At 55.8% G+C, this 27,905-nt stretch overlaps 1 protein-coding gene across 6 annotated transcripts in view; it reads left to right on the top strand.

The window, feature by feature from the left end:
• Window positions 1-27,544, top strand: part of AFAP1 (actin filament associated protein 1) — a 148,430-nt gene extending 120,886 nt beyond the window's left edge. For 5 of the 6 annotated variants that reach the window (XM_047847311.1, XM_047847309.1, XM_047847308.1 and 2 more), the window contains 7 exons: window positions 338-483; window positions 7,087-7,204; window positions 12,947-13,061; window positions 16,766-16,930; window positions 18,519-18,709; window positions 20,881-21,042; window positions 23,382-27,544. In XM_047847311.1, coding sequence (XP_047703267.1) covers window positions 338-483; window positions 7,087-7,204; window positions 12,947-13,061; window positions 16,766-16,930; window positions 18,519-18,709; window positions 20,881-21,042; window positions 23,382-23,408 — 924 coding nt within the window. In that variant the 3' untranslated portion in view covers window positions 23,409-27,544. Of the gene's footprint in view, window positions 1-337; window positions 484-7,086; window positions 7,205-10,565; window positions 10,824-12,946; window positions 13,062-16,765; window positions 16,931-18,518; window positions 18,710-20,880; window positions 21,043-23,381 lie in introns of all 6 variants that reach the window. The other variant, XM_047847313.1, reaches the window with a different exon arrangement.
• The last annotated feature ends 361 nt before the right edge of the window (window positions 27,545-27,905 follow it).

Here is a 27,905-nt window from a genome sequence, read left to right as displayed (position 1 = left end):
GGCCAGACACTTTCTAGGCTGCTTCCTTCAGCTGCGATTTCACTCCCATAGCAATTTCCACACCTTGCACCTGCTGCCGTTCCCCAGACCGGACGGCATCGCGGGGCTCAATCTTGTTTCCTTGGGTGTAAGTCCGTGCGTGACTCCCGGTGTCCAGGCTTGGTGTGCACGCAGCGTGGGCCTGTCACTCAGGCCGGGACCGTGGCTCCGTCCTCTGTGCCCGCTCCGTGCTTCCTGTTCCCTTCCCTTTTCTGCCGCTCCGTCTCTGCTGAGTTGGGAAGTGTGGGGCTCGTTACCATCACTTAAGTAAATGCACGCTTCTCCCTTCCCCCGCTAGGCGTCCTCCTCAGAGGACATGGGCAGATGGCTCGGAATTTTGCTGGCTGAGACGGGCTCCTCCACAGACCCCGGGGCCCTGCACTACGACTACATCGACGTGGAGACGTCCGCGAACGTCATTCAGACAGCCAAGCAAACCTTCTGGTAAGACCCCTGGGAAGTGGCACCAAAGCTAAACAGTGCTCCCTTTTCACGGATTTTTTCACTGCCTGTGTGTGTAGCCTCAAGGGGAAGGAAAACCACTAAAGACTCTCCCTTTGGCGTTACATTGACCTGAAGTTTGCTGAAATGTTTGTCATTCCCACTTTCTGTTGGAGCGCTTTCTATCGGAGCAGAGGTTGGCAGGCTTTTTCCATCAGGTGCCAGAAGTGTTTTCGGCTTTATGGGCCACGTTCCCTGTTAAAACTGCCCGGCTCTGCCATCACAGCCACAGACCCCGCATCAGCGAATGGCCGTGCTGCGTCCCGATAAAACTTTATTTGCGGAAACAGGCAGTGGGCTGGCCGTGGCCCGTGGGCCGTAGGTCTCTGGCCCCTGCGCTCAGGGAACACTTTGATGCGACACGTGACTTCCATATTGCTGTCACCGGGGCGGAATTTTCAGAGTCATCAGTCATGTACTCTTAAAACTTAAATTGCGATCTCATTTTTTAAAAAAGGCTTGTATGTCTGAAAACATCCCTTTGATTCCTATTTCTGTAACGTAATGATGACAGAGCAGCACCTCTCAAGGTGAGGGCCCCAGACCCCTGAGGGCATTCGAGACTCTTGCGGGCAGTTCCAGGGGCCAAAACCAGTTTCATAATAACACTGGTCTGAAAGCCTGTGCCCTGCGGTTGTGCTGGGGAGGTGCTGGGTCCTCGAGGAGGAAGGAACCCAGGCGGGTCCCGCGCAGCATTTACTACGTGGAGATTCCGGACAAGTGGTCTGTAGGCTCCCGGTGCCTCGGCTCCCTCTGGAGAGGCCAGGCTTTTCCCGGTCTCGCGTCTGCGATCCCCAGGCGCCTGCTTCTGCTCCCCTCACAGACAGTCTGTAGGGACGGAGGGTCTGCGTTTGGGGCCGAGGCGGGGTGGGTAGGAACAAAGCGGGTGATGGGGTTTACCATCCACACGTGCTGCTAAACGTGCCGGCAGTCCCTTTGAGTGCGAAGAAGATGAGCCCCCGTGTCCACACTGGCACTCGCCTGCTCCCCCCCGAGTCCCGCCAGCCGTTTTGCCACACACGTGGTGTCTACGGCGAATTTGAGCCGCGTTCCTGCGTCCCTCGAGCGGCACTGGGGAGTGAACATTTCTTGCTTGGCTGAGATGTTCTGGGGCGGATAGAGGAACGTGGGCTCGTGTTAGGGATCGAGCCACGTGTTACCCCCAACTGAGGTGGATCAATAGCCTTGACAACATGAGTTAGTTTTCTACAGCTTTTCCAGCAGATCTCCAGTAACGCTTAGCGGTTTTTCTCAAGTGTGGACTTCCTGCTCTTAGTGTCAGAATCAGAGTGACTCAGTCAAGTCACTGAGTCAACTGACTCTTCTGTTCATATTCGTCGTTTCTCTGTAATAACACCCTGTCTGGTCAACAAAATGCAGGTGAATTGCAGTGAACCCCCCTCGTCATTCGGCACATGGCAGTCATTGAAGAATGTTTAATCAAGCGGCTTTTTAAGAAATGTAATATCACACTGGGCTTTGCAAAATCTCCATGTCTAGAGTGACATAAAAGAAAGGAGGTTATGGTTTTTAGCTGCTTCTTCGGAATTTACTGGATTCTGGAGCCTCTCCGAGTGCACCCGTGACCTCAGCTGTAATCACCAAAGTACTCATCGCGTGTCTGACAGGCCCCGAGTGGCCGCGTTTCCCCCAGAACAAAACTTGGCTTTCCAAATGAGCGGAATATTAATGTAAACCAAATGTGGGGAGGCCACATTTTTGAGAAAGGAATGTAGATTGCAATATTGAGAAATCATTTATTAAAAAGATGCGTGCAAGGAGTTTATGGCTGCAAGACTCTTTGGTACCTCGTTAAAATCTTTATAGATGTTAGCGATAAAGTGGATTTTCGTTTGTCAGTTTGCAAGCTAAAAGTGCTTACAAAACTTGAGAGAAGACGTTTAACAAGTAAATAATGTTCAGAATATAAATTATGGCAGCTCGCCAGTACAATAAATGTCCTGGGATTAAATTAATTTTTGCTTTGACGCAAATGGTAGCTGGTTAATGAATGTTTCCAAGGTCTTGGGCGGGGGGGTGGGGGGGAGTGTCTGTGCGTTGGTTATGTGTGAGGGGAAAGGACAGTGATGTGTTTTGGGAAGAGGGCAGTAAAAATATAGTAATTTAAATTCTCCCGGGAAAAGTAGCGTATTTCAGAATATTAATAATGGTGAACGGTTGGAACCTGTTTTCCCACGGCCTAGCCTAGCTTTAAGCGAGATGTATCGATTATATGGTACAAGAGAGGCGTTCTGAATGTTCTTCCTGACCCTGATTTCAAGTCACGCTCCCTTGGAGACCCACGAGGAGGCTATGGAAGTAGTGACGCCCCGCTAAAAGGCTGTGGATCAGGGTGGGCGGAGAGAGGGCAGTGGACAGGCCGGAAGGAGCTGTTGTCTTGAGTCACCTTCCCGTGAACCCCTCAAAACAGGGACGCACCTTGCGGGTACGGTGCTCAATAAAATAAGTCAGATGCGAGAGGACGCGGTCTGTCTGCCTCGCTCCCATGGGGTCTGAAGCTGGCGGATTCTGGAGGCTGGAAGCTGACGCTGGGCCCAGGGCCCCGGGGGCGGGGAGGGAGGGAGGGCGTCATGGGGACGGAGGTTCAGAGGAGGAAGGTCTGGGGGTGGAGGGCGGTGCCGGCCGCCCAGCAGCGTGAGTGCACTCAGTGGCCCAGATCCGTGCACTTGGCAGTCCGTATCTTACCACGGTACGCGTACTTCTGGGAGCGTCATACGGTCTTGATTTAGCAGGTAGCGTGTGCTCTGTTATCTCATGTCCACTCTTATGTTTGGTTAAAACCCCTATTGTGGAAAGAGCAGCAGGCAGAAGACGGGGGCCTGGCACGCAGACGGGGCTCGCCTTGCAGCTTAGGGCCCGGAGACCTGTGGGGGGGGGGGTGCAGGTCCCCCGCCGTAAGGCCCAGGCCTCTTCCAGCGGGGCCGTCCCGCGTGTCCGCGACCTCTCTGGGGTCTGTTCCCGGCTTCTGTCCCGCCCCTGCTGGAGCCCACTCCTTCCTGGCGACTGTGCCCCAGCGTGCCCACCGCCACACGTCAAGCACTCGACGGTCCCCGCCGTGCGTGTTCCCGACACGCGGTCCGTGACCACCACGGCGGCTGTGTGTCACAGTGCTCGCCGACCGCACGTGCACACGGTGACTCAGCCCATGATGCCTTCAAATGGGACATGTAAATTAGAAAACCTTAAATACATATCTTTGAACAAAAAACCTTCTGTCATGGCAGAGTTCTTAAATTTTTTGTTTAAGTGTTTTTCTCTTCTTGTCTTTTTCTTTCCTACACATTTCCTGTTCCTATATGTAATTTCATAGAATCATCCTACACATTTGTGTCCGTTCTCTTCACGTTGAAGAGTGCACGTGTGAGGCGGGACCACGCGCCGTGGCCTTGGCCCAGCAGAGGTGGTGCCTGTGCTTAGACGGATGGGACAGACAGATGGGAAGGGGCCCCCTCGGACCACGGGCTCCTCCTCTCCTCACAGAACCACAGGCTGGCCTCGCTGTAAGACCTCTCTCCCAGGCCTGCCCTCACCAGTTTCATTTTCTCCCATTTTTATGCACCTAGCTACCGTAGAAATCTAAGATCCCGTGAAGAAACACAATTTTTTAAAAATACATGTATTTTTATTCCAGACTATTTTTTTTCTGTACCTCTTTTAGTAACATGATTATTTCACATTTTATTAGTTTTCATTAAGAACTTTTCCTTTTTGTAATATCACATTCGTTTTGTATTTGGAAAGCCAATTATATAAACAAAACCGGGCGGATGATAGAGACTAAAAACTATTTTCTCACCTCAATGATAATAAAGGTACAGCATATAGTATTTGTCCTGTGACTTGCTTAATTCACTTAGTGTGGTGTCTTCCAGATTAATCCATGTTGTCACATATGGTAGGATTTCCTCCCTTTTATTTTTAATTTAATTTAATTTAATTTAATTTTTTAATTTACATCCAAATTAGTTAGCATATAGTGCAACAATGATTTCAGGAGTAGATTCTTTAGTGCCCCTTACCCATTGAGCCCATCCCCCCTCCCTCAACCCCTCCAGTAACCCTCAGTTTGTTCTCCATATTTATGAGTCTCTTCTGTTTTGTCCCCCTCCCTGTTTTTATATTATTTTTGCTTCCCTTCCCTTATGTTCATCTGTTTTGTCTCTTAAAGTCCTCCCATGAGTGAAGTCATATGATTTTTGTCTTTCTCTGACTAATTTCACTTAGCATAATACCCTCCCGTTCCATCCACATAGTTGCAAATGGCAAGATTTCATTCTTTTTGACTGCTGAGTAATACTCCATTGTATATCTATACCACATCTTCTTTATCCGTTCATCCATCGACGGACATTTGGGCTCTTTCCGTAGTTTGGCTACTGTCGATAGTGCTGCTATAAACATGGGGGTGCATGTGTCCCTTTGAAACAGCACACCTGTATCCCGTGGATAAATGCCTAGTAGTGCAATTGCTGGGTCGTAGGGTAGTTCTATTTTTAGTTTTTTGAGGAACCTCCGTACTGTTTTCCAGAGCGGCTGCACCAGCTTGCGTTCCCACCAGCACTGCAAGAGATCCTCTCTCTCCGCATGCCCGCCAACATCTGTTGTTGCCTGAGTTGTTGTTAGCCATTCTGACAGGTGTCAGGTGGTATCTCATTGCGGTTTTGATTTGTCCTTCCCTGATGATGTTCATGTGTCAGTTGGCCATCTGGATGTCTTCCTTGGAGAAGTGTCTATTCATATCTTTTGCCCATTTCTTGACTGGATTATTTGTTTTTTGGGTGTTGAGTTTGATAAGTTCTTTGTAGATTTTGGATACTAACCCTTTATCTGATATGTCATTTGCAGATATCTTCTCCCATTCTGTCGGTTGCCTTTTAGTTTTGCTGATTGTTTCCTTCGCTGTGCAGAGCTTTTTATCTTGATGAGGTCCCAGTAGTTCATTTGTGCTTTTGTTTCCCTTGCCTCCGGAGGCGTGTCGAGTAAGAAGTTGCTGTGACTGAGGTCGAAGAGGTTGTTGCCTGCTATCTCCTCGACGATTTTGATGGCTTCCCATCTTACATTGAGGTCTTTCACCCATTTTGAGCTTATTTTTGTGTCTGGTGTAAGAAAGTGGTCCAGGTTCATTCTTCTGCATGTCGCTGTCCAGTTTTCCCAGCACCACTTGCTGAAGAGACTGTCTTTATTCCGTTGGATATTCTTTCCTGCTTTGTCAAAGATTAGTTGGCCATACGTTTGTGGGTCCGTTTCTGGGTTCTCTGTTCTATTCCATTGATCTGAGTGTCTGTTCTTGTGCCAGTGCCATACTGTCTTGATGGTTACAGCTTTGTAATATATCTTGAAGTCCGGAGGCTACTTTAGTTTAGCTATTTACTTATTTATTTTAGTTTGGAGAGGATGCTATCTAGGTTATCTCCTCCCTGGGTATTTACGTCTTTCACTTCTCACAAACATAAACTTCACCAGTAAACCGTTCACACGTGCACACATCCAGCACGTATAGGCCGAGCGCCTTGTGGCCAGATTCCTGAGGTCCAGGAATAGGCAAGAGTGACCACGGCCATGTTCTCCTGAGGCTGACGTCGTGGGGGACGAGCATAAAGACACATCAGGTGGCGATTAGCAATATGCACAAGCAGAAGGGTAGGGGCACTGAAGCCCTTACTGTGCGGTTTCGGGGAGGGGCTCTCGTGTGCCAGGGTAAATTCCCACCGGGGCTGAAAGACCAGAGGGACCTCGGGAGCAAAGCTGCTGTGCAGGGCGGCCTGCAGGGTGGTTGGTGAGAGGGAGAAGCAGGGAGGTAGCGGGCTGGTGGTGGAGCCCCGCAGGCCACGCGGCACTCTGACTGCTGTGGGAGCGTCACAGCCGCCAGTTCAGAGCAGGGGGTGGCCCCATCCGGCGTTCCCCCTGGAGACGTGTTGGCCGCTGTCAGGGAAGGAGGCACCCACGGGAGGCGAGTGGCTTGAGGTAGCGATGCTGCATGAACACTGGGAACTGGAGAAACGCGTGCTGACAGTGCCCTAAGGAGCTTGGGCTCCACGAACATTCCCCAGAAAGGCCGCATAGTAAATACTTCAGCTTTGCCGGCTGGGAGTCTCTGCCTCAGGGCGTTCATGTTAGCAGGCTCCTGGAAGAAGCCCGTAAAGCGCTGGAAAGCAGCCACAGACGGTGCGCGCCCGGCGGAGGGTCAAGGCCGAGCCCCAGCCAGCAGGCAGCCGGCCGGGCGCCCCTGCCGCGCACTGCAGATCGGAAACCTGTCGCTTGTGTTGAACAGCTGGGTCACGTGCCGGCCCCGCGTCATGTCCCGGCATGCGTGATCTCTGGTCCTGGCCGCAGCCCTGCAGGCGGTGTTCCCTAGTCTTACAGGAGAGCGGCCTGTCCTTGCCGTAACCCAGCACCCCACTTCTGCCGGCGTGCCAGCTCGCGCCTCTGTCCCCCGCCACCTCCGGTCTGGCCTGAGCGTCCAGCCCATCTCGGGTGAGACTCTGGGTGGCCTTGGAGGGGCCTAACTCACCTCCTTTCTTGCAGCTTCATGAACAGGCGTGGCGTCTCCACTAACCCGTACCTGGGGAGCACCTCCAACGGCTACGCCCACCCCAGCGGCACGGCGCTGCATTACGACGACGTCCCCTGCATTAACGGCTCGGTGAGTGCGCCACTCGTACGGGGGTCCGGGCTCGGCTGTGTCAGAGGCGGGGCAGCGTGAGGGTTCCTGTAATCCGGGACCCCGATTTCAGGCCAGGCGCCAGAGGGCTTTTGGCCGTGCTCTGAGGCGGGATGGAACCCGTGTCCCTCTCTCCCGGGCTTGTTTGTGACCTTAGTGTGCATCTGAGCAAGTGGGTACCTGGACACCAGTACGCTGTCATTCAGCGTCCACGTCATTGTGTCTCAACACGTCCTAAAATGTGGGACGTAGGACGGCACCTCAGATATGTCAAAATAGAGCCCAGGCTCGGTTCTCAGGGAGCAGAAGGGACATGTTGCCTCGGCGTAGTGGCCGCACCTCAGACTCAAGGCGTCTTCCCCCTTGGTGGCCTTGGAGCACCCGGGACGCCCGGCCCCTGGTCCAGAGCGGCATATCTGCCCGTAGGAATGCAGTGCAGGTGCTCAGTGACAGCTCTGCGTGGCCTCAGGCTGGCCGGCTCGGTTCTCAGTACTTTGTGTCCTGTACGCAGTGAGCGGACCTCATCGGTAAACTCTTAACACATCTCCACATTCTTTGCCGAACAGAACAGCCGTCACTGAGCACACTCCCTGGGCCAGGCCCCGTGCCGTCCTCCGGGCCACCAGGGGAGAGGCCCTCGAGGAACCATCTTACCGTTGGTCCCCGGTACTGGGTGGGCTTAAAGCTGCCATCGCGTCAGGATACGTTTCGAAGTTTGGCATAGAATGTGTTTATTGTTGTGTTTTTCAAATCTTGGAAGGTATTTCGGACTTTTTTCCTGCTGTTTTGCTCACCTGTTCTTTTCTCGGTACTTGGATGGACGTCCCCAATCAGCCCCCTCTTTTGTGTGGTCATCAAATCCACACCTGCCCAAGGCAGGCACCGGGAGATCACGGCCTTCTCGAGGGAAGTGCGGGGGTCAGGCAAGGACTCCTGGAGCTCAGAAGTAGAAGCAAACTGAAAAGAAGGTTACTGTGGTCTGGGTCAGAGGTGACCAGCTGGCTATCAAATGTAGTGATGTCATGTGTCTGTCCCCAGGGTCTTGGATAGCTTGCCCTGGGCGTTCCTCCCTCCACCCCCTCGGGCCTGCCCTGGGGTTCCTGTAGGGCCCCGTCTGCAGGCTCTTTACTGGATTCCTTATCGCGCAGTCCCTCCTCCCTGCCTGCCCATCCTCTCTCCCTCCTTCCTGATTTGCCGCATGGCCCCTAGCGCCCAGGGTCTGCACTAGGGATTGAAGACACAACACAGGAGTTGTAGCCTCTGTCCCCCGGTGGCCTTCCGACTCATGGAGGGCTGCATGGTGGCCCCTGTGAGAGCAGGTTCTCGGACAGTCTCTCTGCCTTCCTAGGCCCCTGGCTGTGCTGGCCTCCGTTTGCTCCGTGCAGCCACCAGCTCCTGTTGACAGAGTGGCCTTACCCCTGGTGGTAGGTCCAGCCACCCACTCTCTCCCACGCAGTCGTGAGCTTCTCTGAGCCCTTGGTCCCAGGCGCCCCCTGTGTTGGAAAGACAACACACAAAACTGCCTCTGGGCCTTCCCACCCAAAGGCCCTTCTGCGTCCCTCTTCCTCCAAGGGTTTTCTGCCTTCTTCCTTGCCGTCCACACGGAGGGCTCAGGGAGAGCTGGGTGGGCTGACACGAGCACGCCCCATCCACCCCTCCATCCCTTTAGGTTTGTGTCACTGGGGTTCAGCCCGTCCCCAGGAATGAGCTTTCCTTCGAGCACCCGCAGCGTCGTCCGATTCAGACATAAAAACCCACCATTCTGGAAGGACTCTGCATTTAGGAATTGTTTCTGCACGTGTGTGCGGCGCTGTGGCAACTTGAGGTCCCAGGTGCAGTGTCTGTGGCTCTCTCGCTTGCCGAGGGCTTCCTGGAAGCAAAGGCCCCTCTTCAAACTGCTTCTATTTTCCGGGCTCCAGCACCAGGCCGTCCCTTGTTCGGGAGGCTTCCTTGCTCGGTTTTACGAAGTGCGTGCCTTCTGACCCCAAACCTGGCATTTTGTCAGGGTCTCGACTTCAGTGATCCTTGACCCTCCGTGCCCCCCTTACGCCAGCGCGAGATGAAAGCGGGTCTCAAAAGGGACCTTCTGAGGTACTTTTAATCTAGAAACGTCCGTGGAGTATCAGTTTCTAAGCGTTCCGTGTGACCCGATCCTTTGGCATTTGGGGAGGCGATGGTCCAGTCTGGAGCATTCAGACAACCCTGGACAGCTGTGTGCCGGGCTGCCCCCGCGGGGCCGTCAGCCCAGGCTTGTGCGCGTGTAGATGGCGGGCGGGTCCCCGCATCACAGAAATAGACACGTCAAAGCGGCTGCAGCAGACAGGAGCGCCCCTCCCGTGAGGCTCAGACCGCTTCTATTTTTGTAACAAAAGGCTGTAATTACAGCGTGCTGCCAGAAGGGTGTAAAAATAGGGTAAAATGAGCACGACCTAGGAACTCAAGTTTCTCTCTCTTTTGGAAAGCGCAAAGCAATTGGTAAAGACCTTTCGGTCTCTGGCTGTGGTTCTGAGTCTGGGTTTGCTTCACACTTGAATGTCCGTGCTCTAAAGTGGCCCGTAGCTATTCCAGTCCCTTGTGAAAACCTTTCCTGCTAAAACAGCACCATTATATCCGCCATATTCTGAAACGTCCTCTTTTCTGCGATGATTTGATTTCTTTCTTTCAACAGACTTGTGTTTTGGTCGCTGTGCTTTCTTCAGGTAGAACAGAGTGCGGCACCCGGGTGCACACCGATGGTCACCCGTGACACCTGAGCCGCTGACGCGTGCGTGACAGACAGGCGGAGTCAGGAGGTGGTGTCACCCTGGCGCATCTGCAGCTTGGAGGCAGCGCCGTGCGCGGCTGGGGGCCGGGCTCTGTGCCGCGATCTCCTCCCGCAGCTTGAGATTCCCCGGGGGACATGGAGGGGTCAACAGTTTCGAAGCACCTAAAACGATGTCCGGGCAGTAGTGGTTACTGTAAAATAAAGTGCTTTCTGGGCCTGAGCTCTGGGGTTCTGGGCCCCCAGGCTGTCACATGGCTTCCGCTCTCTGGATTAGGACTTCCAGAATTGGGGTCTTTAAAGAAAAAATGTCAAATCCTCTTTGTTTTCCCCTCTGCTTTTAAAGAAAAGGAACAAAACAAAAACGTCATAAGCCAGCTACCCTGGGAATGATCTTAAGGAAAAAAGCAACCCCTCCTGGGTCTCCCAGAGTAGAAAAGTTGTCCGCGTACGTGTGTGTGCATGCGCGTGTGTGTTCTTGGTAACGGCGTGGGGTACACGTATGCGTTTTGGGGGTACTAATAATGTCTCTGCTATGCTTTCTGTGGCCGAGGGCACTAACGACGAAGCTGTGTGTTGCAGTGGGACCCTGAAGACGGCCCTCCTGCTTCCCGTGCCAGAGGCCTGGGAGAAGAGGTGCTCTATGATAACGCAGTCCTGTACGATAACTTGCCGTCTCCGAAAATCTTTGCGCGCTACCCGCCTGCTGACAGAAAGGCTTCTAGGCCGTCTGCCGACAGACTGTCCTGTAACCATTACAAATACCCTCCCTCCTGCACTCAGTCTGCCACTAACACCTCTTCTCTGGGGAGGGCGTCTTCTGTCGGGCTCAGCTCCCAGGTACAGCATCTCCTTCCATCCTGTTCTAGAATTGTCTGAACCGCGGGCCTCCTGCAGGGCGTTACAAGGATAGTGTAGCCCCCAGCTCGCAGTGGCTGAGACCCATAAAGGGTGAAGTGGGATTTTGTCCTCAACTAGAACAGAATTTGCAAATGCAATCGATGTTTTGCCGCCCAGGAACTGATCAAACACTCCTAACTAGTTCATGGCTTAAGCACTGTGTTTCTTGGCCTAAATCTGGCTCTTTTCCTATTCTTGGAAAATTCCCCAGTGAATATTGTGCATTACGTTGACTTAAGGCAAAGGTTTCGAAAAAGGACAGGGACGGTATAACTTTCCAGAACATTCTTGCACTGCAAGCTCTTTACAATATGTTCCCATCGCACGTACGTGAGGAACGCTGGACTCCAGGTACGACTTGCTTTTGGTCTTTAAACATAGAACAGGATCTTCGAGATGCTACAGTATTTTTCTGCAACGAGTCTACAGCGTACTGCCTAAAACCAAGTAGTAATGAGGATTTTGGATTATCACCGAGTAAATAAGCTGGATGTTGAACTGCTGTCTGCTCTGTACCTCCTAGTTACGGCAGACGCTAACATTGCAGTGTCAGTGCTAATCTGGTGTGTTCATGCATTTTCCGCCCGAGGACTTTCTGTACTTGGCATACAGATCTAAGCACCACGATATGAGAATACTCTACAAACATGAAGCAGAGGGGTACACTTTAAATTGCATTCTTTTTGCTCCATTTTTGGGGTAACCGTAGGAAGCAGTGACTGCCTGGTAAGGTCCTAGCGCTTCGCGCAGCGGAGGCTGGCAGAGCTCTAACCAGCTCATCGATTTCACCAAAATCCCAGGGAAGGTTTGTTTGTTTCTGATTTTTAACGACCACTGCTCAGATCTGTGAAGATTCACTCAGTGAACACGAATGTGTCTACGGACTTCTCTCCTTTTATTGGCATAAAAGTTCTGTTAGGTGGAAATTGTGGGACAAGTATGCCATCTGGCACATTGGCTTTGTCCCCAGATTAGTCTGGAATGACTCGATACGTCATTTCGATGTGCTTGTTTTTATTCGTTTTTACCCTGTTTTAAGGTAGGAGACACGTTTGTAAGTTGAATAGTAGAGCCTTTGGGTTTCCTGTGCTAGTTTGGTCATTTTGACCAAATAACAGGGGACCTGTTGTTTAATGGAGAGGTCTTTCAGTTAGTGAGCACCTACAGTTTGCCGTATGTTGTGCACGTGTCTGGCGTGTCGCCTGACTTATTTAGGAACCCTGTGGGGAGGACTCGGTATATTTATGGTTTTTTTTAATGAGCGAATGGAAGCTCCGAAAGTTGTAACGAGTTGCTCAGCGTGTCCCAAATCATAGAGTCAGAGCCTGAAGCTCCGTCTGTCCACCTCCCCACCACTGGGCCCACAATAGCAGCAAACGAAGCATTGTGGGAAAGCGTGGGTCTGGAGTCGACGTTTGCCGCCACTCTGGGTTGATTGATGACACAAGTAAGGCCCACGTGGATCACATAAGCAAAACCCAGCGTCTGCTGGCTTGCAGTGAAGGAGTAGAGATACCGTTGAATCTTTCCCAAGAACCGACTGCGTTCATACTGGTCCTGTGCCGCTCTCCTTGCTTCTGTCCTCTGACCCGTCCATGAATCAGAAGGGAGTTACCTGTCCCGTGAGGACGTCAGGCAGCGGCAGGGCCCTTCGAGCAGAAATCTGATGCTCGGCCATGCCGCTCCCCTAAAGAGAATCCCCCAGAAAGACGAGCCGTTCGTTTTTAGAAACGCAAACTTTTAGGAATCTCCACCAAATGCTCTCGGATATCCTGCTGCCTGTGCCAGCTTCTTGGTTAGCGTTTATGATCTCCCAATAGAAGTGTATATAACTTTCATTGCATCCCAACTGGAGACATCCAAGTTCCTCAGTGGCCTCGGACCTCCGCTCCAGACCCACGTAAGCCAGAGCAGGAAAACCACAGCAGCTCAGTGTTTGGAACGCACGCGGGCTTTCCGTCCGTGCTAGGTTATAGGAAGGATTCGGAGACTGAGACAACTTACTGAAAACAAAGAGTGTTTTGTATTGTCTGTTTCTAATTTCCTTCTGCTTGTTTTGACAGCTGAAGGGTAAAAAGCCCCCCGCAGCCTCCAGTGGGGCCCCGGGGAAGGGGAAGACCCCAAGCAGTCAGCACAAACAAGCCGATTCGGCATCCAGCGTGAAACGCACGCCTTCAAGTAAGTTCACCGTCCGGATCCTTTCTGGTTTCAGGTGCGGTTCGCAGGGCTGGGGCCGTAAGAGCCGTCTTCTCACCTGCTCAGGTAGAGATGCCAGGTGTGGGGGTCCGGTGGAGAGCGGGGACTGCGTTCATCGTCACCCTGCCTCCTTGCCGGGCCGAAGACGGGTGACGGTCTCTAACTGCGCTCTTCTGAGCGCTGTATGAAAGGAGAAGCAAAGCTGGCCGGTTAGGCGTACAGGCGGCGTGCAACCGCTCTGACGCTGTTTCCCTAGGACACGATGGTAGGCGCCCTGGGCTTCGGGTCAGCAGACGTCAGCTTGCGTCCCCAGTCTGTTGGTGACTTAGTGACTTCTGTCAAGCCGCGCGAACGCTCTGTGAGCTCGGCTCCCCGTGTTGGCGGCGTAGACAAGTGGCTGTGGTCTCTGTGACATCTCTGAGGTGCCCCGTGGGTCTCCAGGCACGAGAGCGGCGGAAGGTTGACGGGATGCGTGTTCGTGCCCCGCCTTACGGTCTGCGAGCCGATGTTCGCGTTCCCCTGTTGGTTCGCCCGGCCTCTTTATCAGGGCAGGTGGTGTCGTCTGCCCCGCCGTGCAGACGCAGAAATCCTCTCCGAGAGACCGAGGGGCTCCCGCAGCGTCTCACAACTGGCCAGTAACGGAACCAGAGTGAGCACTGCCGTCAGACTCCACATCTGCAGGGGGCCGAGCAGAGCAGAAGTAGGACACGAGGGGGAACCCGGCCCGCCCGAGCGCCCGGTGCCCTTCCCCACCTGCGGTGGATTCACCTCAGGTGACAGCGCCGTCCACGCCCGTGCAGATTTGCTTCGGCCCCGGCGGCGCCGGGCCCCGACTCGTTCGGCCGGCGGGGCAGCTGTGCCTGTTGCCCGGGCAGCACGCGCAGGGTGCTTGCCGCCCAGCTGCTCGGGTCTCCGGGGAAGCTCTCGGCCAGACCTGCTGGTAAAGGGGCTGCGGCTCAGGCCGTTACGAGGTTCGGGAGCTCCTGAGCGGGTGTGGACGTGTTAGGGGAGGAGGATGGGAGTCAGACTCCGGAGACCGCGTGGGGAGTTGTGTCTGTACTTTCTGAATCTGGCTCGGTGCCGTTGGCTGGTAGACGGTCTCCGTGGAGGCGACGATGAGGCCAGCTGGCTCGTTAGTAACCCCTCAGGTGTTCTCAGCACCTGACTGAGTGACCTCCTGTTTGCACTGTGACGGACGTTCGGAGTGTGAGAGTGTCTGGGGATGGAGAGGGCGGCCCTTTCCTTGGCCACATACAAGGACGAGCCTTGGACTTGACCGACAATCCTTGGCCGCTTGTGCCCCAAGGGGGCTTCTCTTCTGTACATCAGCTTGTCTCTACTTCCTTCTCCTCATACGGGCACTTCGAGCAGATAGGTCAGGAGCCGGTTGGACCAAATCCCCCTCGTCACAATGTTATTGTGCTGGTTAATTTTGACCTCATCTTTCTGGCAAATCTTATTTCTCTAATGCAGTTGGGTGTATTTATAGTCACTTAAAAGGTTAGCGCTCTTCATTCGTGGAGGGACATGGGGGAAGGAAATAGCTTGTGCCCCAGAACCTTGCTACATGGGACCCGACCCTTATGAGCTCTCTGTCTTGACAGCATCTCTCCCAGGGCCCCTGCTCCTTCATTTCCCAGGTGATTTATTCCTTTATGTTATGAGACCTTCTGTAGGGAACCTGTATTAACTTTGGTGACATCTAACGGTGACAGAAGAAAAAAAATAATTGCATTCAGTGTTTTTGCTGAATTCAGCCAGTTGCGTTACAGGCTGGACAGGGTTTATGGCACGGGGACCCAGAGATGTGGACATTTATAGGTTAGTGCATGCAGGTCTGTTGGGAAAGCCTCTCCGGTTAGAAGTCAGCGAGAGCATTCTAGCCGGTGCCCGCAGTGCTTTTGTTTCAAATGGCCGATTTCGTCACCCTCGGGCTGCGGTCCTTTTAATATCATGCGGTGTGTGTACTTTTTCTTTCGGTCTGTCTGTCTGTAGTGAGGGGAGGTTGCCTGGGGACGAAGATTTCCACCTGCCTTCCTAAACGCAGGGTTTCATTGCAGGAGTCAGCGCCTTCAGCATCTAGGACAGGGGCCGGCTGGGGCTCTGGGGACTCTGTTGTCACTGATGGTGACTGGAGCTGCCAGTGAGGGTCCACCCCATCCCGGGCACCTTGTGGTTTTGTTGGGATGCGTTTTAGGTACAGATCTCAAATTTTGTTGGACCTCCAGGTGGGCTTCTCACTTCTGCTTCATGAGGGGTGGAGCTGAGCCTCGGGGAGATTCGTTGCCCAGTCCTGGCGGCCTCTCTGGCATCACACCACACACCTGCCCAGGGGGTCACTGCCAGTCCCCTGGGGCAGCAGACACACAAGCCGACGATGGTGGTGCTGTGGGGTGTGAGGCGGCGGGGCGCAGGGGTGCGGCTGACTCGTAGGAGGCCCCTGAGTCGCAATCAGGTGCAGGAGGCAGTGGGAGCTCCGAAGCCAGTGACCCTTGATCGCATGTGTGGCATCTCTGTGTCTTCAGGGTGTTTTTCCAGGGAGGGTTTCTCTGAATTATTGTCCTCATAAGGCCCACATACTCAGAGGACAAGATTTAATGCGGTAGCGTTGGCCAGATCTCCGACTAGTTTCCCTAAGACTGGTTTCCTCTTCGTTCATTCATTCGTTCGTTCATTCATTCGTTCACTCATTCATTCCTCTTATTTAATGAGCATTTAGCAAGTGCTCATTTCATGCTCCATAAATCTCCAGTTAGCCCCGGGAACAGCCCTGGGAGCCGTTGTGTCACAGTTGCGGGAACCGAGGCATAGACAGGCGGGGCGCGTTGTTTCAGGTCGCACAGCTGATGTGGCATGATGGGATTCCGGCCCAGCCAGTCAGACCCAGACCCCGCTGCACACAGACACCCCGTATTCCTGTGCATTCCTTCACTCGCCCAGCGGATACCCGTGTGCTCGGTCCAGGCCGGACACCCACCGCAGCACAGGGGACAGAGCTGCGTCCAGCCGGCCACACTGCCAGGCGGCTCGGTCACGGGGCTCTGATGTGCTGGTATTCACGGAAGTCCTTTGAAAAATACAGAGAAGTGCCCACATCCGGGAGATTACTCTTGGTGTGGATTAGAGAATGCTGAGCCGCAGCCTTATTGAAGATTGTTGCGTGCTGCAAAGGAAAGTGAGTTAAAAAATGCCCTGATGTTCTGTTTGTGTTCCCTTAACTCAACTCAGAGACTCCTGGGAAGCTATCGACACTATTCGAATTTGTCCATTTTCTACTCAAGTCCAGCTTCCCATTCTTTGTCTTACTGAGCTAGCGAAATAGCTAGATTAGAGTTTCTTTTACCAAGTTGGCTGATTTTTTAAAAAATTTTTATTAAATATATTTTTTAACGCTTATTCACTTTTTGAGAGACAGAGTGCGAGCAGGGCAGGGGCAGAGAGAGAGGGCGACACAGAATCCAAAGCAGGCTCCAGTCTCTGAGCTATCAGCATAGAGCCCAACACGGGACTCGAACCCACGAACCATCAGATCATGACCTAAGCTGAAGTCAGACGCTTAACTGACTGAGCCACCCAGGCGCACCTCGAGTTGGCTGATTTTAAATAGGCTTTATGAATTACCCTGTTATCTGCTTAATTAAACCTAATTTTCTTTTGTGGCTTTCTTTTTTTTTTTTTTTTTTAAGATGCTGACCAGTACAAATATGGCAAAAACCGGGTCGAAGCCGACGCCAAGCTGTTGCAGGGCAAGCAAGAGGAGCTGCTGAAGAGGAAGGAGACCCTGCGGAACAGGCTGGCCCAGCTCCGGAAGGAGAGGAAGGACTTGAGGGCCGCCATCGAAGTGAATGCTGGTATGCGGGGGCACCTCCTTGGGTTAGAGTGTGCACTTCCTGTCCTGCCCTCAGTAAGACCGCCCGTCTCCGTGCTGGTAAGCCCAGGGTGGCACAGCAGAACAGGCCAGAGGAGGCCGGGGCCGCCCCTCAGCCTGCTCGCCTGCTCTCCAGGGCCGGTGGGCGGGGCCGCCGGGAGCTGTCCCCTCTTCAGGTTACGGGACAGGCGGGGCTCAGCAGTTTCCAGTCATGTGTATGATGAAGCAGTTGGGGCTGCTGGCAGGAGAACAGTCCACGGGGACAGGTACGATTCAGGAGCCCAAGCAAGAGGTAGAAGGAACCCTTGGTGCTCCGAGAAGAGACAGCGTCTGAACTCCTGGAAGGGAACAGGGAAACAGGCCAGGATAGTGGAAACACGCCCCAGTGGCCGTTGTTGGAGAACCGAGTCAGGACCAGAGAGAGGGGTGTCTCTGGATCAGGCAGGTTTGTTCTTGCTGGCAGGGGCAAGGAATATGGGGTTCATGGTTGTGCAGATGGTGTAGGTCGCCTCAGCTCAAGACTGGTTCTTACCCTGGGGCAAGATTCACGCTTTAGGTTTCGGTTTTGCTGGCCTCGGGGTGGAGCAGAGGAAGAATGCTGTGCAGAGGACCCGGGGGTCCGAAGGGGAGACGCCTGCTTTCACACAGCTCACCTGCAGGGAGGCCTTGGCGTACCTGCATGTGAAACAGTTCATCAGCCTTTCCAGCCTTTCAGTCCAGCCTTTCCGGACTTCGGGGCTAAATGAGTGTTGGGACAGGAAGTGCTTTTGGAGTTTAAAGACTGGGAGGTTAGATATAGGCTGAGCAAGTGAGATCTAACCCGTAGGAGGGGCCAGACGTGGCAGCCGGCCGCCTGCCTGCGGGGAACCAAATGCTAAGTCAGAGACCTGGGTAGGAGCCTCGGCCCACAAGACAGAAGGAGGATTTCTTCCTTCCGTTGTTTCACGCTTGCAGAGTAGCAAAGACGCAGACAGGTTAGACCAGCTCCCACGCGGTGAGCACTAGGCCAGGGCCACACACGCGAGCCGAGTAACCCCTTGGGATCAGTTTTCCTGCACGTCCAGTGGGTACGTTTCCAGGCGCCTTATGTCTGTGGGACACATTTCAAATAAAGTGAGTCCAGTAAATGCGCCTTGAAGCGACAGATGCCTGTTCTGTGGGGGTGAAAGCTGTATCGTGGATCCTCCGGGGGGAGAGAAGGCCCAGGAATCACAGGGGGAGGGGGGGGGATTGGGACAGGACAACCGCCAGACTCTCCAAGCCAGCGGCACCCCTGCAGGCATCTGCTCTGAGTCCCCTGTGTTGAAGTGAGTACGCTGAGGCCTGGGCCCAGAATTCTGGGTTTGTGGGAATCCAGGCCTCCGGCCTCCAGGGCCACAGTCTCCCAGCTGCAGGAAAGCAGAGCCGTTGGAAATGGTCACTGTTCTTTTAGCGAACAGCTGAACTTGAGTTTCGTAGAAGGGACCCCAGGTCAGGGCCGCTTGGCCCACAGCGCTGTGCAGAGCTCGCGCGAGGGGCAGCGGCGTGTGCCATCTGTTGGCCGCAGCGACAGCGTGTCCGTGGGCTTGCAGGCAGGAAGCCGCAGGCGGTTCTGGAAGGCAAGCTGAAGCGGCTGGAGGAGGAGTGTAAGCAGAAGGAGGCCGAGCGCGTCAACCTGGAGCTGGAGCTCACGGAGGTCAAGGAGAGCCTGAAGAAGGCCCTGGCCGGCGGGGTCACCCTGGGCCTGGCCATCGAGCCCCGATCAGGGACGTCGAGCCCACAGGTAAGGTCCCTGCCAGCCCAGCGAGCACACAGCCACATGCCAGCTCTGGACGGGCTCCCGGCTGTGCTCTGAGCCACTGGCCTCACATGGTGGACGCAGCAGCCCCCTCCTCTCCCCTCCCGGATCCCGTCATCGTAGGACGCAGCAGCCCCCCTCTTCTGCTTTCCTGGATCCGCTCATGGAACACAGCTCTCTCTGTCTCTTTCCAAACACGTCCTGATTGGATTCCAGCTCAGTAGCTGGAAATCTCAATCCCACGTAGCAGCTTTTCACGAAGCGTCCAGCACATGCTGGGGATCCCGCCAAGTTGCGCGGGGCAGAACCCTTGTCAAATCTGACAGGACGAGGGGAAGGAACTTTCGAAACACAAATTAGTTTCTTCAGGGGCTTCCTGTTCACTCTCTGGGACTCATAGTCACTGAGGAGCTACCAGCGTCCTTCTCATAACTATTCTGTCGGGTCCAGATGACCCTCAGAGTCTGATGTCACTACTTCCGTTTTACGGTCGAGGAACGTGGGACCCAGAGAAGTGAAGTGACCCCCCCCCCCCCCCCGCCCTGAGCACACGTGGCCAGCGGGGAGCCCTGAATGCGGTGCCTCCTCTGCGGGAGCCTGTGACACCCCCCCCCCCCACCTGACCCGCTTCCCAGGGCTCCTTTCTGTCCCTCTTTCCAAACTGCTTGGCAAAATGTGGAGCCTGGGTGAAGCCCCCTGCCCCTCCCCTCAGCGCTGGGGTGGACCCGCGAGGAAGACTGATGTCTTTACGGATGTAGGGCACAGCTGAAACCCCGCATCCCCCCGGGGGCTCCTCCTCTCTCTAGCAGTGACCCTGCACCCCCCCCCCCAACCAAGAGTCCCCATCTTGGTCCCCATCTATCAACTCTTCTCCTTTGGGGCTCACAAAGCCAAGCCTGTCCTTGGGAAGGCTCAGGACTGGTCTGTTTGAGCCTCCCCACCCAGCCCGCAGGGCCCGGCCACGTCCTCCCTCGGGAGGTCTCTCCTTGGACCTTGGTGCTGTCATCGGTCCCGGCACTGGCAGCTCCCGGCCCTACCCGCCCGGACCTTGTCCTGGGAATGCGGCTCATGGGACAGATGTCTCAGAGGAACATCACGGGCTGCCTTACGGACCCAGATTGGCCTCTCCCAGGGAGAGATGGTGATACTCTCTCCTTACCAACCATTCTGTCCCCCACTCCCTCCTGGCCAGCATGGCCTTTGAAAAGCATGTCCAAGTGAACCGGAACATGGCTACAGCTAGCTGCTTGGCATCCAGGGCCAGCCGCCCCCGTGGGGGGTTCCAAGTGACCCAACTGAGTGGTGATTGAAGCAGTGTTCTACTCAGTGGCGTGCCGTATGAGCCAACCAGATGCGACCATGTGTTATGCCGCCATGATGGGGAGCTTGGTCCTGGGCCCCCATCGGGGTGGGCACTGCTCCCCACCAGTCCTCTTCCCCAGGGAGCAGCCTGTGTCCTCGTGGGGGGGAGGGGTGGGGTGCTGCCAATTGTAGGCACATTTGGTCACACGCTAAGCCTTTCAGAAGACGTCTTCCTTTGGTGTCCACGAGCTGTATGGGCTGCAGGATTATCCGGGCTGGGGTCACTCCAGGGAGCTCTGCGTTGCCACCAGCCACGGTCACAGTGACTTTCACTGCCTGGTGGCACACAGAGCTCTCTGAAGGTACAAAGCACCGTGCAAATGGACAGCTGCTCAACTCGACCAGTCGTCCCGTCTGAAATGGTGTTTCAAAGGTGCTCTCAGAGCCGGGTGCTAACCATGCAGGGACATTGTCATTGTTGTCTCTGCCTGTTTCCAAAACCCATGTGTTTTCTTTAAAATGAACAATTCTCGGGGTGCCCGGGTGGCTCAGTCAGTTGAGCATCTGACTTTGGCTCAGGCCGTGATCTCACCGTTCGTGTGTTCAAGCCCCGTGTCGGGCTCTGTGCTGACAGCTCAGAGCTTGGAGCCTGCTTCGGATTCCGTGTCTCCGTCTCTCTCTGCCCCTCCCCCACTTGTGCTCTGTCTCTCTCTCTCTCTCTCTCTCTCTCTCTCTCTCTCTGTCTCTCAAAAACAAATAAATGTTAACAAACTTAAATGAATGATTCTCCTGCTGGAAAATGCTGATGGCCTGGAAACCATACCTCATGAGGGGCCTTCTCTCTGTGTTGACAGTCTCCAGTTTTTAGGCATCGGACTCTGGAGAGCTCACCCATGTCCAGCTGCGAGACCAGCGATGCCGAGGGCCCGGTGCCGGTGAACAGCGCGGCCGTGCTGCGGAAGAGCCAGCCTGCCGGGAGCTCCCCCTGCCGCGGGCATGTGCTGCGGAAGGCCAAGGTGAGCTCCGCCCTCCCGTGTGCGGGGGCACCCGCCCCAGGGTGTGCTGGCTGCCATGGGAGGGACAGGTCGGGGTGGGGGGGGGGGTGCTCCAAGGGCCTCGCCGTTATCCCCACAGCCAGGGCCTCGTTCAGGGTCCTCCTCCTTTTCAAAGGCCAAGAGCCCCAGAACCTAGCTCAGGGCACCGACCAGCTGGTGTCCCTAGCAACTGTGGCTCTGGGCGGGCCTGGGGTGGGGACTGGACCACGTGACCTCTGGTTCTCAGAGTCCAGGCTGCCCCACTGCCTTGCCGGTGGTGCTGGGGGCACAGGGTGAACCCCTGTGCCCACCTGCGCTCTCCAGTCTCCTGCCTGGGATCGGCCCTGACAAGCTGGGATGCTAGACCGAAAACCCTCAGAAAATGTTAAATCCGTTATAGTTTGTCAAAGTGAACGGTTCTTGACTGCGGTGACCGCAAGCGTGGCATGCAGAGAAGTCGGGCTGGGAGTAATTACCTTAATTCATCAGATGCATGTAATTTGCTCTGACGCGTGTGGAGGCGGGCAGCCTCCCTTTGCCGCCTCTGGGCCCTTCGTCGCCGTCAGAACCCGCCCGACCTGGCTAGAGATGCAGTGTCCCCTGAGTGGTGGCTGTGGGTGGGTGAGAGCGGCCCTCTGGGTGCCCACGGTGGGTGCTGGCGGCTGTGGCTGCGGGCACGTCCTTCCTGGCACACCCTTGACCGCTGAGAGGTGCCCCTGCCGGGTGCCCGTTAGCCCCCCTGGGGAGTGCACAGAGCCGCACCCCCCCCCCCCCCCCCCCCCGGTCCCGCTAATTGTTTGTAGATGAGCCGTGCGGTAAGAGTGTAGCAGCTATTTTGTCTCCTGTGGAAGAAATCAGATTTACCACTGAGCCGCGGCAGCCCCCCATCCAGCTGTATGCCCTGGGGGTGCCCGGCGGCCCCCCGGCTTGGGGACGGCAGCTCCTGCCGCTTCTCCATGACCTCGGCCGGTTCAGATGGGTGGCAGCACTGAGGCCAGCCCAGGCCCACAGAGGGGAGCCGCTGTCCCTGCTTGCGGGTCCCTCACTGGGGGGGTGGGGGGGGTCGCACAGGGGTTTGCCGGGATCCCTGGGAGGCGACAGGGGCCTCATGGCTGGGGTCAGGGCCAGGGGCTTTGGGAACAGTAATCCACACTTAGGGGTATCACACGCGTGCTCTCAGGGGCCCACCCCAGCCCCTTTCTGAGGACCAGGACCGTCGGCTCGTTCTGGGCAGGGGAGGGGTTAGCCCAGAAGGCATCCCTTAAGTGACTTCCGGGTCCCGATGGGAACCCAGATGGTGGGAGGCACCTGTCACACGGGCTTTCAGCTCCAGGCCCGGTGCTCCCCCGGCTCCGTCAGGAAACCTGCACGCTGAGGGGTGTTCTGGAAGCCTGGTGCCATGGCCCCAGCGTGCCTTTGGAGCCTCCACAGGCAAACCCTTCCGGAGGTGCCGGGTGCCGGGCTGCTTCACGGTGGCGCCCGACCTCTCCGCAGACTCTCCAGCCAGGGCCTGCAGGGCTGTGGTCTCCCTTCCCACCTTGGCCTGCTTCGGTGTGTTCGTGCAGCTCTCTCTGTCCCTCCTGGCTTTGGCCACTGTGACCCACGCCTGGCGATTGCATTACCTTTGCTAAACTTGTCGGGGAGACACGTGGCAGCTTCTGTGGACAACACGCACACCCGTCTTCTCTCTAAACCCTGCACGGCCCCGGGGCACATCATGAGCCGCGGTGGTGGGGGGTGGGGGACGCGGCCTCCTGGCTTTCACGGTGGACACCTGCCCACGTGGCCGTCTCGGGGAAGCAGCAGAAGGGCCGAGGGAGGCCGCACTGGAGGCCGGTCCTCTGTCTGCACAGCCTGCCTGACCGTGCCCACACGTGGTTTCCTGGGCGTGAGGGCGGCTCGGTTTTGCTTCTGTTTCCGGCACGTTGGCCAAAGCTGTGCTTTTAACTGTAACTAAGCTTCGACTTTTGACCCCAGAAAAGGTGAGAAATCCCCCCCCGTTTCATGCGATGTGCGCAGGTGCGCAGTGAACAAGCCCCGTTAGTCCAGCAGGAGTCGGGCGTGCACGTCGGCCAGCGCTGCCCCCCGGGGCGTGGGGGATGGAGCGCGGCCGCCCCGCTCGGCCCCCGGCCCCGCGCCCACACACGCCCTCTCCCTGCACCTCCCAGCGGCCCCTCGCGTGGGTCTGTCTCCCGGGTGGGACGGCCATTCTCCCCGCTGTGCCGGTCCCCACGCTGCAGGCGGCCCGCGTCCCCGGGGCGCAGCCCTGCCTCCTGGCCCCCCGGCCACCGTGACCTATGCCTTCCTCTCGTGACACTTAGGAGTGGGAGCTGAAGAACGGGACGTAGAGCACGGCAGGACGCCCCGCCCGCGTGGCCGCGGCACAGGACGCGAGGGTTTGTGACCGAGCTCCGACGCCAGCGCCCACGCCCGCCCGCGCGCACTCTCGCTACTGTTCACGTCCCCCTTAAAGAGACTTCCTGGTAACACTTTGGCTTCCGCCTCCACTTGCCAAAGAGCAGAGAGGACGGGAAGGAGCCCCGTGGCGAACGGGGAGCTGCACCCCTTTCCCGGGTTCCGGGAGCGCCGGCCCCGCAGCCCCCCCCCAGGCCCAGACCCGGGCCCTCGCGGGTGAGCGCGGCCGGCATGGGCAGGGGCACCGCCCTGCCCGTCTGCCCAGAGGCCGGGGTCTCCGCGTCCCTCCCCACGCGCCCGTCCCCCTCGTCACTGGAGGCGGGCACGTGAGGCACCTGTGCTGTGAAGCATCTTTCCCCTTTTACCGTCTTTTTTCTGGACAAAGGCTTTTGTCACCGTGACGTGAAAAGCTGCCATTCTTTTTAAACCTTAAAAAAATTCTCCTTTTATCATGTGTTGCACTTAGCTCTAAGGGTTCTTCAGAGGTTCTGTACCATATTTTATTAATTATTTGTACTGCTTTTGAAAGGCAGCGGAATGTCTCTGCTGCTCACCAATGTGTGTCCTTGTCCCCTTCCCCGCTGTCCCCGACCCTGCCTGCCACTCAGAGCCCGCAGGTGCCTCGCGAGATTACAGTGAAACCTCCACTTACAGACGGGCCAGTCCCGTGAGAGAAGCAGGTTCTGGAAGCCGCCCGGCCACAGAACCAGAGCATCCTCGTGCAGGACGAGAGCACAGCCCTGCCTCCCGCACGCAGACCCGGAGCGCGGGGGCACTGGGCTGCTCCCAGGCCCGCGGGCCGGGGTCGGGTCCCTGCACCCGTGTGGCGTTTCTCAGAGCCAGGTAATCTGCTGTGTCTCCAGAGGGACCCTCTCAGGAATCCTCAGTAATGGGGGGGTGCAGCTACCGATGGAATAAAAGTGGTCACCCCAGGACCCCTCTGCAGACAGATTCGGGGGCACGCGTCACACATGCGTGGAGGTCGTTTCCTGCACCATGTGGAGCCGCGGCGGAGCAAGGCTTCCATCCGCCGCGGGTTCCCCGCCAAATGCGGGAACCGCAGACAAGAAGCGGTCTGCCCTGCTTTTCCCCCAGGCGCCCGCATAGCCTGTCCTGGGCTCCGCCCCGGCTCCCACCGCCCTTTCTTCTTAGGGGTCCTGAGGCTGCCTGTGACCTTAGCGAGACAGTTTACAGCAGGGAGTGTGAGCTGTGGAGCTGGGCCCGAGCGGAGACCCGGCTGTCGCCTGGCCTGTCCCTCAGGGCCCCCGTCACCCGTTAGCAGGTGGAGACCTATCTCCCCAGCACCCAGCCCATTCGACCCCCTGGGACATCGAGGGGGAATGCCCCAAGACCTCAGGGCCCGTCTTCCCAGCACTGCTGTCATCCGTGTGGGAAGCTGGACCGCCTTGCCTTCTTTCTATGAAACTGAGTTTCTGTAAAAGCAAAAGGTTTGACCCACCGTAGATTTTTGCTGCCTTCCGGTCCAGTAACGTTTCTCAGCATAAGGCGCTGGGGCCTCTCTGCTTGACAGCCGACTTTGCCCGAGACAGCTGCCGGGTTAGGGCCATCAGGAGGGAAAGTGTGCAGCCTGGGCGCCCGACCACGGACAGCACAGCCAGGGAGACCCCAGGCGGTGCTAACCCTCATCCCCATGAGTTTGCCCGAGGACACAGCCCGTTGGAGCCAGAGCCCGGACTAGGACTCGGACCCTGGTCCTCACGCTCCTGACGAACAAAACTGGTGTCTAAAACGCCAGGTTTTAAATTCGCTTTCACAGCCACGAACCCTTTAAAGGGGCCAACAGGCTCAGGCGGGTCCTGCGTCCCGCGGAGCCACTTGTGGGGGTCGCGCGGAGAGCAAGTCTGCTGACATTGGGCTCCTTTGCTGTGCGTTCCCCTCGATGTCTTTAGATTTGGTCAGAAAGTTAGGTGAAGGGATTTGCTTCAAATTAAGTTATTTATTTGTATATGTTCAATAAATAGAGTTTTTAATTTATGTCTGTATATATTAGACACACATTAGCCATCTTGTCAGAATCCTGACAGCGATGTCATTTTACCACCTTCCCCAAGCACCCCAGGGCTCGGGCCTGCCCGGCGAGGTGACGTGTGCAGCGGGCTGAGGGTCCCTCGCTGCATGGGTGCCGGTCACGTCCCACTGGAGACGTCACCCGAGCCGTAACAGACGGTCCCGTTCATGGAGTGATGGCCAGACCGTGACGGGGCCCTGACCCAAAGTGGGAGGCACGCGGGGGGCTCGCAGATGGGGCCAGCTCTGCGGGTGACGGGCCACTTCCATTAGCACTTGAAGCCACACCATCAGTCTCCAGGCGCTGCCTCTGGTCACATGTCATCCACCTTCAAAATCCCCTCCCGCCTTCTGTGTTTGTAACGTTTGAAAGTCACCCAGCAGCCTTTTGCACAGAAGCAAATGGTCACCTCAGCGTGGGCACAGGTGGGCAGAAAATGGTCACCTGGTGTGGGCACAGGTGGGAAGGTCACTTTTCCTTTGTTCAGAGTCCGTAGAGGGTTGGGCAAGGCCCTGCAAGCTGGCCACACCCTTGCCGGCCGTCCGGAAGGTTCCACCACAGGGTAACCAGTGTGGGTCTGGGGAGCGGTCCAGATGGCCGTGGAGCTTTCTGGAGTCTTCTCTGGGTGACCTTTCACACCGTGGTGTGAACCTGTCCCGGCCCCCCCCCCCCCCCCCCGCCATCCCGTTCATCAGCACACCTCTGTGTTGCCAAGCCTGATCTCCCCCCATGTGTTTCAACAAACCACCCGAATGGTTTGCGCATTTACCTTTTGTCCAGTCTGTTTGGAGGGTCTGTGCCCTCAGGCCTGAAGGCCGCGCCCAGGAAGGAGACTCAGACTTGTTCACGCACAGCCACAGTCTGGAACCTGTGTGCAGCTTTGCAAGGGGATCAACCTGGGGGCAGCATGGGTGTCTCGGGCAGGACCCATTTGTCTGTGGTCACATCTTTTCTGTCCAGAAGGGAATGGCGACCGTCCCCATGTGCCCTCTGGCTGGAAGCCTCATCTTGGCCACACACCTGGCCGTGCACTCGGTCTGCTGGCCGAGGCGTGTGACAGGACCTGCCGAGGGGCAAGGCGGCATCGCTCACATGGCCCACTGTGGCTGCCCTCTTTTTTTTTTTTCTAACATAATTTTTTAATGGGAAAAATTTTAAGTCTGTCGTGTCGTTTTAAAGAGCGCAATTACTCTTTGTTCCTGTTGTCATTGCTGGCTGCTTGCTGTCCCCGTGGCGGGCCGGGTTGATACTGTGAAGACGTGACGGTGAACGACACAGCGTGCCCAGAGGCGGGCTCAGCCTCTCCCGCGAGCGCCCCCAGGCGGCGTGTCCAGGGTGAAGGCAGGTGGCTGCGCCCCGGGGGCCGCCGGGCTCCCTCGATTCCGCCGCCCCATCTTTTGTGAAACAGTTCCAGCTGCGATCTTCCAGAAAAAGTCCCCTTTCCTGCAGCGGGCACGTGTCCCCAGGCGTTCCGAGCTGTCGCCATGCAAGGTATTTTCAACATGGGATCGTCAGATCGTGATTCTTAGGGACCAAAGGTGTTTTTAATGAAATAATCTTTGTATTTGATTTCTAGTGAGAAGGGACGCAGTGACTTTAAATTTTAACACCAACTTTTGCATTAATTGACCACGGCTATAAGTTGTAAAATGTTTTCATATTAAGATTGTAACTATTTCCTACTGTATTTTTTAAAAAAAAAGCTAAAGTCATATTTAAAATTCTCTTTGAAAAAAACAAACTAGAAGCATCAAAGATTTTTTTTTAATTAAATATGTCACCGGTGCCCATTTTAAATGATTGTAAATAGATTTTCACTGTATTTCTCAATGTATTTAATTCATGAAGTAAGAACTTTTACCAGTGGAAACTGCCAATGGAGATACCAGTTTTCAGGCCGTTTGCTCCATATTGTAGTAAATCACTTGAATTTTCTGCTTTACTAACTGATTTTTCTACTGTTTTACACGGTGTAGCGCACGGACTGGCGCCCTCCGGCGTGCCTCATTTGTGTGTTATCAATAAAGCGGTACGCGTCCAGCCAGCCTCCGGGTCTCGCTCACTCGGTTTGCAGAGTAGCCGGGAACGGGGCGAGTTGCGGGCAGTCTCCATGGGGGGGGGGGGGGGGGGCGGGAGGAGCAGGTGGGGGCTGTGCTTTGTTTCCACCCGCAAGAACCCTCTTTCCTAAAAGAGCCTTAGCTGTTGTGTTTTTAAGTGGTTCGTAGTCTACAGACCCGAACTGAAGAAACGCTTGTGCACCTGCTGAGTGCCGGGCTCCGGGCCAGGTTACGAATCGGACGTGTCTTGCTCTCGGGGGCTCGCTCACGTCCACAGTGAGCCGGGACGTCCCCGGCGAGTGCAGGGCCGCGTGGAGACGTCCGGCATCTCCAGGAAAGGTGTG

Source organism: Prionailurus viverrinus, unplaced genomic scaffold, assembly GCF_022837055.1.
Source record: "Prionailurus viverrinus isolate Anna unplaced genomic scaffold, UM_Priviv_1.0 scaffold_45, whole genome shotgun sequence".
Classification (NCBI taxonomy): Eukaryota; Metazoa; Chordata; class Mammalia; order Carnivora; family Felidae; genus Prionailurus; species Prionailurus viverrinus.
The sequence above is the reverse complement of the archived record's forward strand: the minus strand, read 5'-3'. Positions and strand labels throughout refer to the sequence as shown.